Source organism: Odontesthes bonariensis, chromosome 24 (genome assembly GCF_027942865.1).
Source record: "Odontesthes bonariensis isolate fOdoBon6 chromosome 24, fOdoBon6.hap1, whole genome shotgun sequence".
Classification (NCBI taxonomy): Eukaryota; Metazoa; Chordata; class Actinopteri; order Atheriniformes; family Atherinopsidae; genus Odontesthes; species Odontesthes bonariensis.
Genome location: NC_134529.1, coordinates 18,635,935 through 18,649,357, shown reverse-complemented (window position 1 = coordinate 18,649,357; position 13,423 = coordinate 18,635,935). Strand labels below are relative to the sequence as shown.

Below are 13,423 nucleotides of genomic sequence, written 5' to 3'. Positions count from 1 at the left end.
ACATAGGGCTTTTATGGAAGTTGCAGTAAAGGAGGTCCACACATGCAGCTCTCCTCTGAGAAACATGCGCACACAAAACAGACACTGCAATTTTTGTTCCGTGACAATAAATGCCACATTACAGTGATGTATAGCGGAGGAGCATGTCATATAAAGGTCGGCATGATGGAATCTCTCTGTGAAGCTGCCGGCCTTGACACAGGAAATCAGATCCTAAAACTGTTTATGGTGCTGTGAAGCCAGACAGCATCCCTCTTTTCCTGTAAACAATGCACTGGAACCTCGTGATTTACAAGCAAGGCATCCAATAAATCTGAATAATCATCGGTCTAAACAATCCATTTTTAGACTCGGAGATTTCAAAGGGCCGCTCATCGCAGCCTCTTGGCTGAGGCCTGATGTTTCCCATCGAGATCATCACTTTTCGAGGCAGCGCAGCTCTAATGATGAGTGCAGGAATTTAAAGTCAGCAACTAACTGAGCCTTCATCATAATCTGGAAGAAAATATTTTAACACAGCAGTAGGTCACACTCAGTGTGGACTAAAAAGCTACTTGCAAAACTTAAGAGTTGCAAAGGACACAAAATGGCAGTCTCGCAACCTAATGTTACTGTCTGCAAACACTGTAATCACACTTGGCCACTTCTCCTCCCCAAGACAAATCTGGCAGTGTTCAGACAGTGAAACTGTAGCCAGTTGCTGAAAAAAGCAGTAAATCAGAGGGAAAAAAAACCAACATAATTTTTAAATGATTCAGAGGTTGTATTATAAAGCACAAATGATACATATATCTACATCTCCAAACACCTCCGTGTAACCCCGTACCAAGATGTTCCATCATCAGACATGTAAAAGTCTGGAACAGGCCCTGAACGTTAACTCCCAGGTGATTTGAACAGACACAAAAGCTAACTGGGCAGTCATTGGCCGGCATCTATACAACATTTGCTAAAGAGTTTTAGCCCAAAATCCTTCCAAACACAACAAAAAGGAGAAACCAAAGTACAAACAAAAGGCTGTGTCACCAAAGAGAAACACGACACCATTCAAAATTAAATGTGTAGGGGGGGGACCAAATTTCTTATATTCTGTCATATCTGTTAGTTTTATCATGTTTTAGGTTCCTGTTTAGTCTTTAGTTTATGCCAGTGTTTTTCCTCAGTCACTCTTGCCCTGCCATCAGCTTCACTCACATCACCTGTATTTTCCCCTTCACTCAATAATCACCCTCCTCTGTATTTAGTCTCCAAGTCTGTTCGTGCCCATTGCCAGATCCTTCTGTCACGTGGTGGTGAGGAAGGACCCGGATGCAGACATTCTAAAGAAAACACTTGATTTTGTTCTAAAATCCAAACCAAAAGCGCGGCTGAGCTGAAATTCCAAAAAACCTAACTATGAAAAAAACTTGATAAAACAAAACCCGACTCTGGCTGTGAAAACATGACATGACCGACATGACATATACACATTGTTCTTTTGTCAAGTATTTTCATTTCATCCTGCTTTAAATTCACAATCCGTCAAGCAGACAAATTAAATGTGTTTTAGTCTAAATATAAATTATTCTGGACTTTGCGTCTGCAAAATGAGACCTTTCACTTTTGTCCTTTTGAGTATATTTTGATTAGAATTTTATACTCATACTTGAGTATCATTTGTAACAGGATATTTCCTCAATTTGGTGTTACTATGTTTACACAAGTGAGAGATCGAAGTATTTGTTTAATCTGTGAGGTTTTCTGGCCAAATATAAAAACGCATCAACGGGGAGGAGATGGGCCACAGCAGCTGAAAATCAAAGCAATGTTCATCGTTGCAGCAGCTCCCTCAGAACAGCACTTAATGATCTTGATGTCTACTTCAAAAGTAATCCACGCCCTTTTGAAAATTCATGCAGGTTAGCTCAGAAATGTTGATATCACGATATGGTGTGCACAAGGTCTTTTGAGAAGCATAAGATGAAAAGAAAATTTGACTAAAAAATTAAAGATGTTTTCACAGAACACAAGCGGCTACAGCTGATGTTAATCAAAATTTCTCCGTATCACCCCCACCCCACCCTGCACATCATTTCCCCCAGCTGTGTATTACCATTATTCGATTTATCACTAATGTTCAGCATACGTTTTGGACAAATTAGGCTCTTGATCAAGCCATTGTTCTGCATATTCTTTTCAAAACGTAATAAAAACTGACGTGAAAGTTCATTAAAAACATGGACGCAATTGTCTTTTTTCATCATTCTCACAAATAATCTCTCGGTCCAAAAAAAACGGCAGGATTGATCTGCATTTTTTTAACTGCTGGTAGCCAAATATTGTCATATGTTTCAAAGAAAAGGAGTACATCTTTATCATTTGATACATAAATTAGGTAAGAAGTTAGGTTGGCTCAGGACATAGTTGACTGGAAGTCAGTGTCTGTAAATACGTGTGCGTATCAAATGCTGCATCTGTTATCTTTGGGATGAAACATTAGGACGAAGCCAGATATCACAAGTCGACTCCCGGCTGGTCAAAAATGCCGACTGAAATCTGATGCTAAGCGCGCCAACAGCAGCTTCTGGTCACTGTAATCCTCCCAAAATGAGATTATCTGTGTGGAAACAGTGAGAAGGGGTTGGGAAGGGCACTCCCATCAGCTGTGTGTCTAAGACGGGACCTACTGAACCCATTCCATTAATCTCTGTACACAGACACACCTTGGCAGCTGGTACATTAGCTCTCCCCTGACTGGGTATCAGCGTCAGGCCACAAGAGACCAGCAAACTGTGAGAAGCATCAGCGCCTTCAAACTAAAATGGACCTTACAGGACGAGTTTCGCTTCTTCTGCTGCTGCTTCTGGGCTTCTGCAAGGCTTGCGAAGTAAGAAATGACTTGCTAACTGTAGAGTATCGGAGCTACTGCTTGTACTGAAAAGTGTCTAAATCAACGGCAATGTATCTATCAGATTTAAAGTATTGTAAAATGAAAGTAAAATGACAATACAAAGGGGTTTATTTTTTCCATTTGGCTTTCACAGGACCATGGTGCTGATAATGGTAAGTGAATCTATTATGTAACACACTATCTGTCATTGGAAAGCAGAGCTGTATGACCTCTGCTCTTCCTCTATTCATTAGAGAACTCAGTGGTTGAATCTGAGGAGGACATTACCACAACTATTCTCAGAATGAACAACGGTGAGTATCTAATCTTGATGTTGCATAGAAAGCGAGGGAATACTTCCTGCGCTATTAGTCGTGTTACAGCCAATACAGGAAAGAAAAACAGATTTAAGAATTTTATTTTTATTTTTCTTTACTCTGAACGTTGGATGACCCGTCATAGTTGCTTTTACTCCAACAGGATCTGCTGACAACCTGATGGAAGGAGACGTGTTCATTCCAAAAACCAGGACTGCCATGAAGTGCATGCATAAACAATTTAGCTGTCTGTGGCCAAAGTCTTCCAATGGGGAAGTGCAAATCCCTTTTACTATAAGTAAAGACTATGGTGGGTTTAAATCTTTAACCGAGTACATTGGACACTGGGTTAGTGCATGCTACTGTTTTTCTTTCACCTGCTGAAATACTTTTGTCCACAACTGTAGACAACGGTGAGAGGACAACGATTCTAACTGCCATGAAGGACTTTGAACCAAAAACCTGCATTCGCTTCATTCCTCGAACATCCCAGAGAGTGTATCTAAACATTGAGCCAAAATTTGGGTAAGATATTGGCAACTCTTCCAGTGATGTCAAAGCTCTTCTCAAATATACCCAGCGCAGCAATGACGGAGAGAGCCACGGTACACACACAGCATCTGATTACAGAAGATGTACCACATCCAGGGCCGTTTCTAGCTTTGTGGGGGCCCTAAGCAAGATACCGTTTGGGGGCCCCTAGTTTGTCAAACTAGAATGAAGAGATTCCTAACCATTTAGATGGAACACTAAGATCTATTACACTTTATGAGCAAAACAGGCTAGAGTTTAAATTAAACATCTTAAGTTGAACCACTCAGTCAAGTTAAACTAATAAGAATATATAATACAAAGAAAAAATAAATAAAAGATTTTGAGTTTTTTTTAAATATTAAACTGTAATGTACAGCGTCCCTTTAAAGATTGTACCCAATTACAAAGTAGATAGATACTTTATTGATCCCGAAGGAAATTCAAGCATCCAGTAGCAAGACATAAAGCAATAAAACATGTTTATATAATTATAAACACTTTAAAAACAATCTAAGAATTTAAAGAACAGTTTGAAAATATAAAGTGACCAGGGAAATACAGAAGCGCCATCACTTAAAGCTGTTGTACATCCTGATGGCAAGAGGAACAAAAGAGTTTTTGAAGTTGTCACTTTTAAGAAGTTTCTGCATTTATCTACACATTGTACTAGTTAAAGTAATAAAACTAAGAAAAATGATCCACTGCCACAATATTCTAAAATAATCAACAGGATGCCTAATATTTGTATATCACTTAAAAAACTGACAGTAGAACACTTCTAATTAGAGGCCTATAAATAACACACCAAACTTAGTAAATTAATCCTAAGTAATGCCAAAATCGTGTCAAATACCTGAGAGACAACTTCCACTGAGCAATGACAGAGCAGGACAACAACATGCCTCCCTCCCTGCTAGAATCTGAATAAATGGATCTGGAGTCAGTCAGTCATTCCCATGGCAGGACTGACTGTTCATTCACGTGTGACATACTCATCTTATATAAGCAAACTTTCATGAGGCAAACACTGAAGCCGAGTTTATAACGAACAAATCCCAGCCAGCTACACAACATTTATCCGAGACTAGCTAGCAGGACAAATAAACACAAAAAACGTCCCACCTCCAGCTATCCAGCCCACATCACCCAACATATGCCTTACCTTTGTCCTCAGGCCGTTTTTCTTCCTCCGTTTTTCCGCGCCACTAATATAACTTCTTTATGATGCCATTACGGCGTTTGTCTTTAATCGCTTTTTAGGGGAATGATGGGTAGATGTCAATCATTCCCGTCACACCTGTTGGCGGCCTGCTACGCCACTCAGCGTGTGACAGTGCTGTACTTTACACAAACTCTACACACGGTCGCCAGCATTTAGTAGATTTTGTTCATAACTCCAAACTTTTCGTCAAATGCAATCGCTAACCAAGCCTAGGTTGGCAGCAATATCACTGAACGTTAGGTTAGCAAAACAATTACACCAAAAAAACACGAACTTACCAGCAAGGGATGCACGAGCGTCATCTCTCTGTTTTCTTTTCTTTCTTTTGTCAGCGCCAGAATCATGTGGTCTTTTACTTGACATTCTAAATCTTCTTGTTAACTCGGAAAACGTCAGGTAGGAGGATGCTCCACTAGCCTGGGCGAAAGCCGACTGTTGACTCCGTCAAACAGTCTGGGAAAACCCAAGAGGAATCTGTTTCCATGGAGGGTGGGACCTTACTCAGCAACTTAAATTCATTGGAGTTCCCTTAACCAATCAGTAATGTTTAAAAAGGACGTAGGTTATGCGCCGAGGTTCATGCTTACTCTCGCGAGGCTCTAGCTCGCGAATCACGCTTCCCACATCCGCTTTCATTATACCGTACCATTTGATAAATCAAACTTTTCCCAAAGCCAGTTGGAAGGAGAGCTACGACATCCTTGCCACTAACAAAATTGACGAGGCATTCCTCTTGCTCTTGTTTTAATTGTATAATGCTCTCCAGAGTTGAGACAACTTCATGGATAGCTTCTAGCGTTCTTCCGTCGCCATGTTTATTTCCGCTGCGGTTGAACTACAATTATATGGACTACAATGGACTCCCCGCGTGAGTTCTGTGTCACCACTCGCAACTGTTTGGCAAAACACTGAGCGAACCGAGGTAGGGGGATTTGGCCAGACTATGTGCGGAGCCAAAATCTTTGGGCGGAAGTAGTAGGATGGCGTTGCCAGGCTAATGCTCCACCACCTCCGATGCGGTAACTTTGAAGACTGTACCATTCAGGAACCATTGTACCATTTCAGGAAGGGGGGGTATAGATAAGGTAAACACATCTAATTTAATCGAATCGAGTAATAGGGCACATAATTAAGAAAAACGCTGGGCCTCTTCATGACTAATTTATATAATTTATTTAATGTAATAATATAATAACTATCATGAAATTTTTTTAACAACCTTAATTTTGGGGGCCCCCGCCAGGTACTTGGGGCCCTACGCGCGGATTACTCTGCGTATGCGGAGCGGCGGGCCTGACCACATCTTGGTTTGTTTCAGAAGGCTCTGTGTCAGAGAGACGGTGTGACAAAACAGAAGCTCCTGTTAAGTCCTTTGTAGGAAGCCATTTGGAAAGGGGCAGGCACTTGAACAATATTTAGCAGGTAACTGGATGAAGCATATGTTTATCCAAGTCGCAAGCGAACTGGAAATATTGAGATGAACTAGGCAAAGTCTCATTATGGTAAACCGTGAGCAGGGCATGCTGCCTAAAAGTTATCAGTACAGGACGATGCCCAGTTTGTGTTTAGGCCACAAACGGATAACTCTTAACTTGATCTCGATCCTGCAAATCTCATTACAATCTTGGTGCTCATAAACACTTTGTGAATGGAAAAACAGGCTGACAATGTAAATGACTTCACTATTCTCTTCAACTTTCTCAGCTGTTTCTCTTTGCTGGGTCATACTGGAGACAAGCAGCTGGTGTCTCTACAACGGTTCGGCTGCGTAGTCCATGGCATCATCCAGCACGAGTTGATGCACGCCCTGGGTTTCTACCACGAACACACTCGGAGCGACCGCGACCAATATGTCAAAATCAACTGGGACAACATCAAGGAATGTAAGTCTCTCTCAGTATCATTCATTTTAACGTATTTGTTCGGACTGATTTATTTCTTCATCTTTTATATTTTGATTGTTTTTGCCGTTAGATTATTTGAAAAACTTCAAAAAGATGGACACAGATAATCTTGGCACACACTATGACTACAGCTCTGTGATGCAATATGAAAGGTAAGGCCGACCACAGATATTTCTAAATCAAAAACGTGTAATCTGCTTCAACCTCTGAGCGGTTTATTTTCTCGTTACAACTATCTAAATCTGTAGAACTGCCTTTGGGAAGGATGGAAAGGAAACTATAACACCCATCCCTGACAACTCTGTTCACATTGGCCAAAGGAAAAGCTTGTCTGACACCGACATTCTCAGGATCAACAGGCTCTACCAGTGCTAGAAATACTGACTTAGAGATTGATGATCTGTAATCTTGTGACAGTAGGATAGTAAAGCAATAAAAATTCTTGAATCTTTCCTGAGTATTATGTTATTCACAGTAAATGCAAATGGTCTCATTGTTCTGTTAACATAGCAAAATGGGTTTGAATGGACACAAAATGGAAGTTTGTATGGACTTCAAATGTGAAGCCTGCAAAGTAAAGGTGAAATTTTTTGGTTATTTAACTTTAGTCCATTTGTTAAAGTAAAGTCTTGGCATTTCACAAACTGCAAGTCATTTTATTGGTAAAATCCCAACTTCTCATTCCCTACCTCTACATTGATGCTTCGTGAGGTGTGCTATAGGATGTGAAAGGCTGAAAAACACGGGAGAACATATGTTGAATAATTTTCATTTTGTTGCCACCAAAGTATTTTTTTTTTTCCTGCAATCTGGTGAAATCCAGGGATTGTCCCAAAGGTTAGGATCTGATTAAAGAAATGTCTTAGATGGGATCAGCTAAGATTCTGCACGTTTTTGACCATTACAAAACAATCAGGCTAACATCATTACAGGTATTAAATAAAGGTATTCGTACAACAAATGCACACTGAAATGCTGTCTTTTTTGACAAGAATTTCTCTTTTCATGTCCATACAACGGTCAGCATGAAATAGAAGCTTTTGGATTACTGACCAAAAAGAAAGACACTAATTTCATAAAACAGACAGAGACTGAGAGGTAACAATTCCATTACCACTCTTGCTAATTACTGATGCTTCTGACAGCTCTGTAATTCCATTACCATGTTGGTTAATCAAGTCTGGAATTTGCACATTGTGAAGAGCACCTTGTTGTACATGAGTGAATCGGTGCTGCGGTGTTCTTAACAAACCAAACTTTGGAGAGCAGAGCCTCTGTGGAGATGCATAGATGCAGTGGGACATGAGATAACCCATCTCCTTCTGCTAACTCTGTGGGAACATCTTTTTTTTTTTTTTTTTTTTCCCCACTTGGCCACATTCAATGCTCTTGGATGTGTGCTGTTATTTCTCCTTTCCTCTCTTTCTTTAAAACCCTATGCAGTGTCATTCTTTTTCTGTATTCAATCCAGCGAAAAAGAGCAGTGACTGGTGATGAGGAAACTAGTGTAGCAGGGAGGTTTCAGGGTGAACAGATTCCTATCAAGCAAATTTTTCCTCCTCCCATGATGTATGAGCGCACAAACAGTCATGACAGTGTTGCATGTATTTCTCAGGTGTTCTGGCTTAAATGCGACTAAAGAGACCACGGCAATAGCGGCGCTTTGAGAGAGCCGGCAAGCCTGAATAGTTTGGATGGACAGAGGGCTTTAATGTTTCATAAAGTAGTTTCAGTTCATATCAATCGTCCTGCCCATGAAATATTAAAAAATCTACTTGTTTATTGAAATATTTAACACTCTGACTGTTCGTGCTCCAAGAATCTCCGGGAAATTTTATTTATTTTTTTTTTTTCAGCCAGCAATAAATTAAAATATTTCTGCAAAAGCCTGATTAAAATAAGATTACAGATGGGCCAGAGTTCCCATGACTGAAGTACAAACAGGCCACCACTGGAACACACTGTGGAAAAAAGAAAAAAAAAAAAATCAATGAATGTTCAGTGAAGCTGGAATCTTATGAGAGCATTTCTCAGAAGCATGAGGCTGACACAGATTTAAGTATAATGATATGATATCTCCCTCTTTCCTTTGATTGTGAAGGCATTTGGACCTCTACGTTGATGTTTAAGTAAAGCCTTATGAAACACAAACATATAGAAGGGAAATCTGATCTACATGAATGAAAATTAGCGTCCCAAACAGTTCTGATAACAGCTTTGAAGCATAGTCTGAGAGGCTGTTACAGATGCTCTTTGACCGGACTTTGAAGGGTAGTATGTACATGACCAACAGGGTCTCCTGTCGGATGTCTGCTCTAATGAGGGCAGGCCGAGAGGAGCAAAATGCAGTGCGACGTGTGATGTCACCTGTGATGCGCTGGCAGGCTATAACCACTGGCTGGCTCAACGGCTCTTTACCACCATGTTATTAACACAGATAAGTGTACCTGCCGCTCTTCAAACATGATAAGCTTCAGCACACATCTCTCTTTACTTCAACCGCATGAGCTGCCTTTTGCCGTTTGATAGGACATTAACATGTTTGCTCAGGCTAGTAGCATCCTACCTAGGTAGCTCGGCCAGCTTTGGAGACTGTCGCAGAGCGTTCCCTGAACACAGAATGCTTTTCTGCTCCTGAATTTTTTCCCCTCTTCTTCAGGAAAAGTTATTTCATACTTTGCAATGGAAGTTGGTAAATTTTGAAGGTTGACTCTGACAACTTAATGCAATGTGTTTATTTGCTAAATTGAACTAATATCCTCTCAGGATCCACTTACTGTCAGTAATAAATGCGCACTGAAAAAAAGACCTCACACAGTAGCAAAACAGTGGCCTGACCCTCCATAACAGCCTGAAAAAGACCAATTGTGTACTTTACACTTACTGTGGTGGTGTTGTTCTAATATATTTCTGGGAAGAGGTACAATATATGCTACAAAGACCTAGAAAATAAAAAAAAATCCTTTCACACAGGATCATTTGGATTGTACATAATGCAAAAGGTTATTAAACACCTAGAGTGTAACTCCACTATTTTTGAATGCTGCATTTGAGTACTTATCCACATACATATCCAAAGCCTAATGATAATGTACAGCGTAACAGTAAGGAGCATTTATACTACAAGGCTAAAATAAAGATTTTGGGTTGTTGCTTGGTTGACATGCATGAGCAAGCAGTGACATTTAAAACTTAAACACTGCTGATTGGTATTAAAATTGATTACTTATGGCATTGGTAAAATAAAATATGAGACAAGTGATGCCTGTGCCCACGTTTTGGTTTTGGTGTATTGGCATCCGTCAAGCCTGCAGAAGTGGGCTTATTATATCTGAGTCTCTTCCTCTTTTTCAAAGTTTAATTACTCTATTATTACACTATCAAGCAAGCAGGTCTAAGAAAATTCTTCAAATTTGGAGGGACGATCAGAGGAGGAAATATGAATACGTATAGTGGAGCCGTCAACAGCAACTGAATTGAACTCCAAATGGCAACCAGCATTATATCCAAAATTGTCATCTTTATAACAAGCATGTGATGAAAACTAGTGAAGAATTAAACAAGAGATGCTCCTCAGGTATGATTGAAGGCTGTATACAAAGACATCAACAGTCTTTCACAAGAACGAGTTACTCCACCTTTAAGGGATGGGATCAAATATGCGTAAAGCCTGATTTATAGTCGTCCGGGAAAAGGCAACGGAGAGCCATGGAGAGCCCTGTCCTGGAAACGCTCTCCGTTGCTTGCGTGGTCGGCCAAAATTTCGTCGAGGAGGGTTGTGATTGGTCGGCTAACAACATAATTCCGGAAGAACTTTTACGGTTTAGCTCCTTCCTCTCACAACAACAACACCGCCATTTTTGGAAGAGTTTACTGTGTGCCGGTCAACATTTGGTCAAAATTATTTGCATTTCAATATCAATAAGCTCCAACTCCAACAACAGTCTTTCTCTCTCGGTCGCCATCGTTCACTGGGAGGAGTGGAACGGAGCCGAAAGGTAAACAATCAATCAACGACTTTCACGATAGACGTCACGAGATTAGGTAATCTAGCGTAGCGACGCCTACTGATTGGGAGGAGAATTGCCTTGCGTATCCGACATTCGGATGGAGAACTTCGAAAGGATTAATAGCCTCTGCGTGACCACGACGCATTGGCGGATAGCTGCGGAGTAGCATACCGAGGCCTTAAAGGGGAACTCCGGGGCATTTGAAACGCAATCCCATTGCTAGAGGTTGTCAAATACTGACAGTAGGACACAGACAGGTGCAAATCGGCGCTCCCTGTGCGGCGATTGCGCTGTTTGCGCAGCCTGTCATGCTAGCCAACTACGTGGTGGCTAAGGGGCAAGTGCTAAACCTTCCACGTAAAACAACAACTTGCACACTGCAGAAACGTCACACCACTTTATAAACCATCCGACAATAAAGTCACAAGCCTTACCATCAAAACCATATGCATGGTTCTCACATTACTGGCAAGGGGACGTTACAAAACAACTTCATAAACAGCATGTCACTTACCTCTTGTCGGTATGCTCGCGCATGTGAAAGCCCAAAAGAGTCAATGGACGATACTCCCAAATACAAAGCAATTATTTTCTCTAGAAAAACTGCATTCAAGTATTTAAAACATTACAACAATATTACTGGGCATGTATTGTTGTAATGTTTTAAATACTTGAACGCAGTTTTTCTAGAGAAAATAATTGCTTTGTATTTGGGAGTATCGTCCATTGACTCTTTTGGGCTTTCACATGCGCAAGCATACCGACAAGAGGTAAGTGACATGCTGTTTATAAAGTTGTTTTGTAACGTCCCCATGCCAGTAATGTGAGAACCATGCATATGGTTTTGATGGTAAGGCTTGTGACTTTATTGTCGGATGGTTTATAAAGTGGTGTGACGTTTCTGCAGTGTGCAAGTTGTTGTTTTACGTGGAAGGTTTAGCACTTGCCCCTTAGCCACCACGTAGTTGGCTAGCATGACAGGCTGCGCAAACAGCGCAATCGCCGCACAGGGAGCGCCCATTTGCACCAGTCTGTGTCCTACTGTCAGTATTTGACAACCTCTAGCAATGGGATTGCGCTTCAAATGCCCCGGAGTTCCCCTTTAAGAGTGCATTCATTTAACTATATACAGTCAAATGGATGCAGGGCTAAAACATGTATTGTGGAACTCATGCAACATTAATGCAACTCCCAAGTAGCCCTGTTAATTTAGTAAAATTGATATTTACCTGGTGTGGCTGTACACCGCCCATCCATGCAAATGAGTCCTAAAAAGGCATTTCGAAACAGAATCAAAATATTTGAACAATCGACGGTTGTTCGCAAGGGTTCGTTTGATTTTTGCAGCGTGTTTCAAAGCCTGGCCCGGGTCACAAGCAAGTCGGCTGTTAAGATCCCCTTTGAGAGAGATGAAAGCAAGCGCTCACAAAAAAAAATAAAAGTAAATTTTGTAAAGCACGCAATCAAAAGAAATAAGAGATTGGCATTAAAATTCGGGGAGCCTTTGTTGTTGCCTTACAGGACCCAGCAGGAACGATTAGAGGGGCTGAGGGATGCAGGCAAACTCTAACAAAAGAGTATTGTTAAAGCATTCATGAAGCTTTACTTGGCTTCTACTCTGCTAATCTAAGAAGTCTAAAGGGGGGCCATGTACAAACTTCCGAGTGGTCTGAACCCAGAGTAACATGCTGAGAAGTTCCAGTATGATGTCACTGCATTCTCAAATCTCATAAATGTTTCAGGCGTTGTCTTTTCTTGACACTGACACGATGTGACTTTAAATAAAAACAGGAAGGTGGTCATAAAGAGATTGTAAAGATCAAAAGGAAAACAAAAAATATATGCAAGCGAGTTCAATATATGCAAATTGTCTTTGCAGGTCATGTAGCAAAAGCCCGTGTCAAAGAGAAGCCATGTTTAAACAGGCCTTTGTAAATGTGTAAATGAGGCAGAGGCATTAGTCTACAATCCCTTTGAGCTGTGTTCGCGGAGCTGCACCACATCTCTGTTTGTCAACGCTGAGAAATTGCAGCTGTCGAAAATGATGCGGTCCCATTAGTGACGGAATCCAAGCTGAGCCAGAGCCAGACAGAAAGCCGCTTTGGGGACAAGATGATAACAAGGTACTCATTGGAGATGTGAGGGATGGTGTTTGCGCATCGCTCTCTGTTTCTGTCTGATGGGACCAGTGCAGAGGAGGAGAGATGGAGGGGTTAAGATAAAGACAGAACAAGAAAAGGCCTGGAGAATGAGAAAGGGAGAGAAACGGCTAAGGGAGAAAAAGGATGGCGGAGATAAGATGAGACAAATAGAGAGGGGAACAATGAGACTGGGGAGCAAGAGGGAGTGACTGGGAGAGTAATCACGGAAGGTAACACTGAAGCACACAAATCAAAGCGGTGACTGGAATAAGTGAGCAAGTGAGTTCACCAGAGACGGAGCGAGAAGGAGCAACACACCCAGTAGCTTGTGCCCTGAAAGACTGGCAGGTTTATTCACGGGGAGTTACTGATTGCTCGTTCTGCAGATTGTTTCACCTCTGAGCTAAACTGCGTGCATAGCAGAAT

The 13,423-nt window shown here is 41.2% G+C and overlaps 2 protein-coding genes across 2 annotated transcripts in view; one reads left to right on the top strand and one right to left on the bottom strand.

Annotated features, from left to right (window-relative positions):
• Window positions 1–13,423, bottom strand: part of LOC142375370 (MAM domain-containing glycosylphosphatidylinositol anchor protein 2) — a 210,725-nt gene that overhangs the window by 159,999 nt on the left and 37,303 nt on the right. The gene's annotated exons all lie outside the window — the stretch shown is intronic.
• Window positions 2,801–7,230, top strand: LOC142375625 (low choriolytic enzyme-like). The gene is given in 8 exon segments (XM_075459771.1): window positions 2,801–2,866; window positions 3,024–3,042; window positions 3,124–3,183; window positions 3,350–3,496; window positions 3,594–3,711; window positions 6,647–6,825; window positions 6,917–6,998; window positions 7,095–7,230. Coding segments are annotated over 8 exon segments (807 nt in total).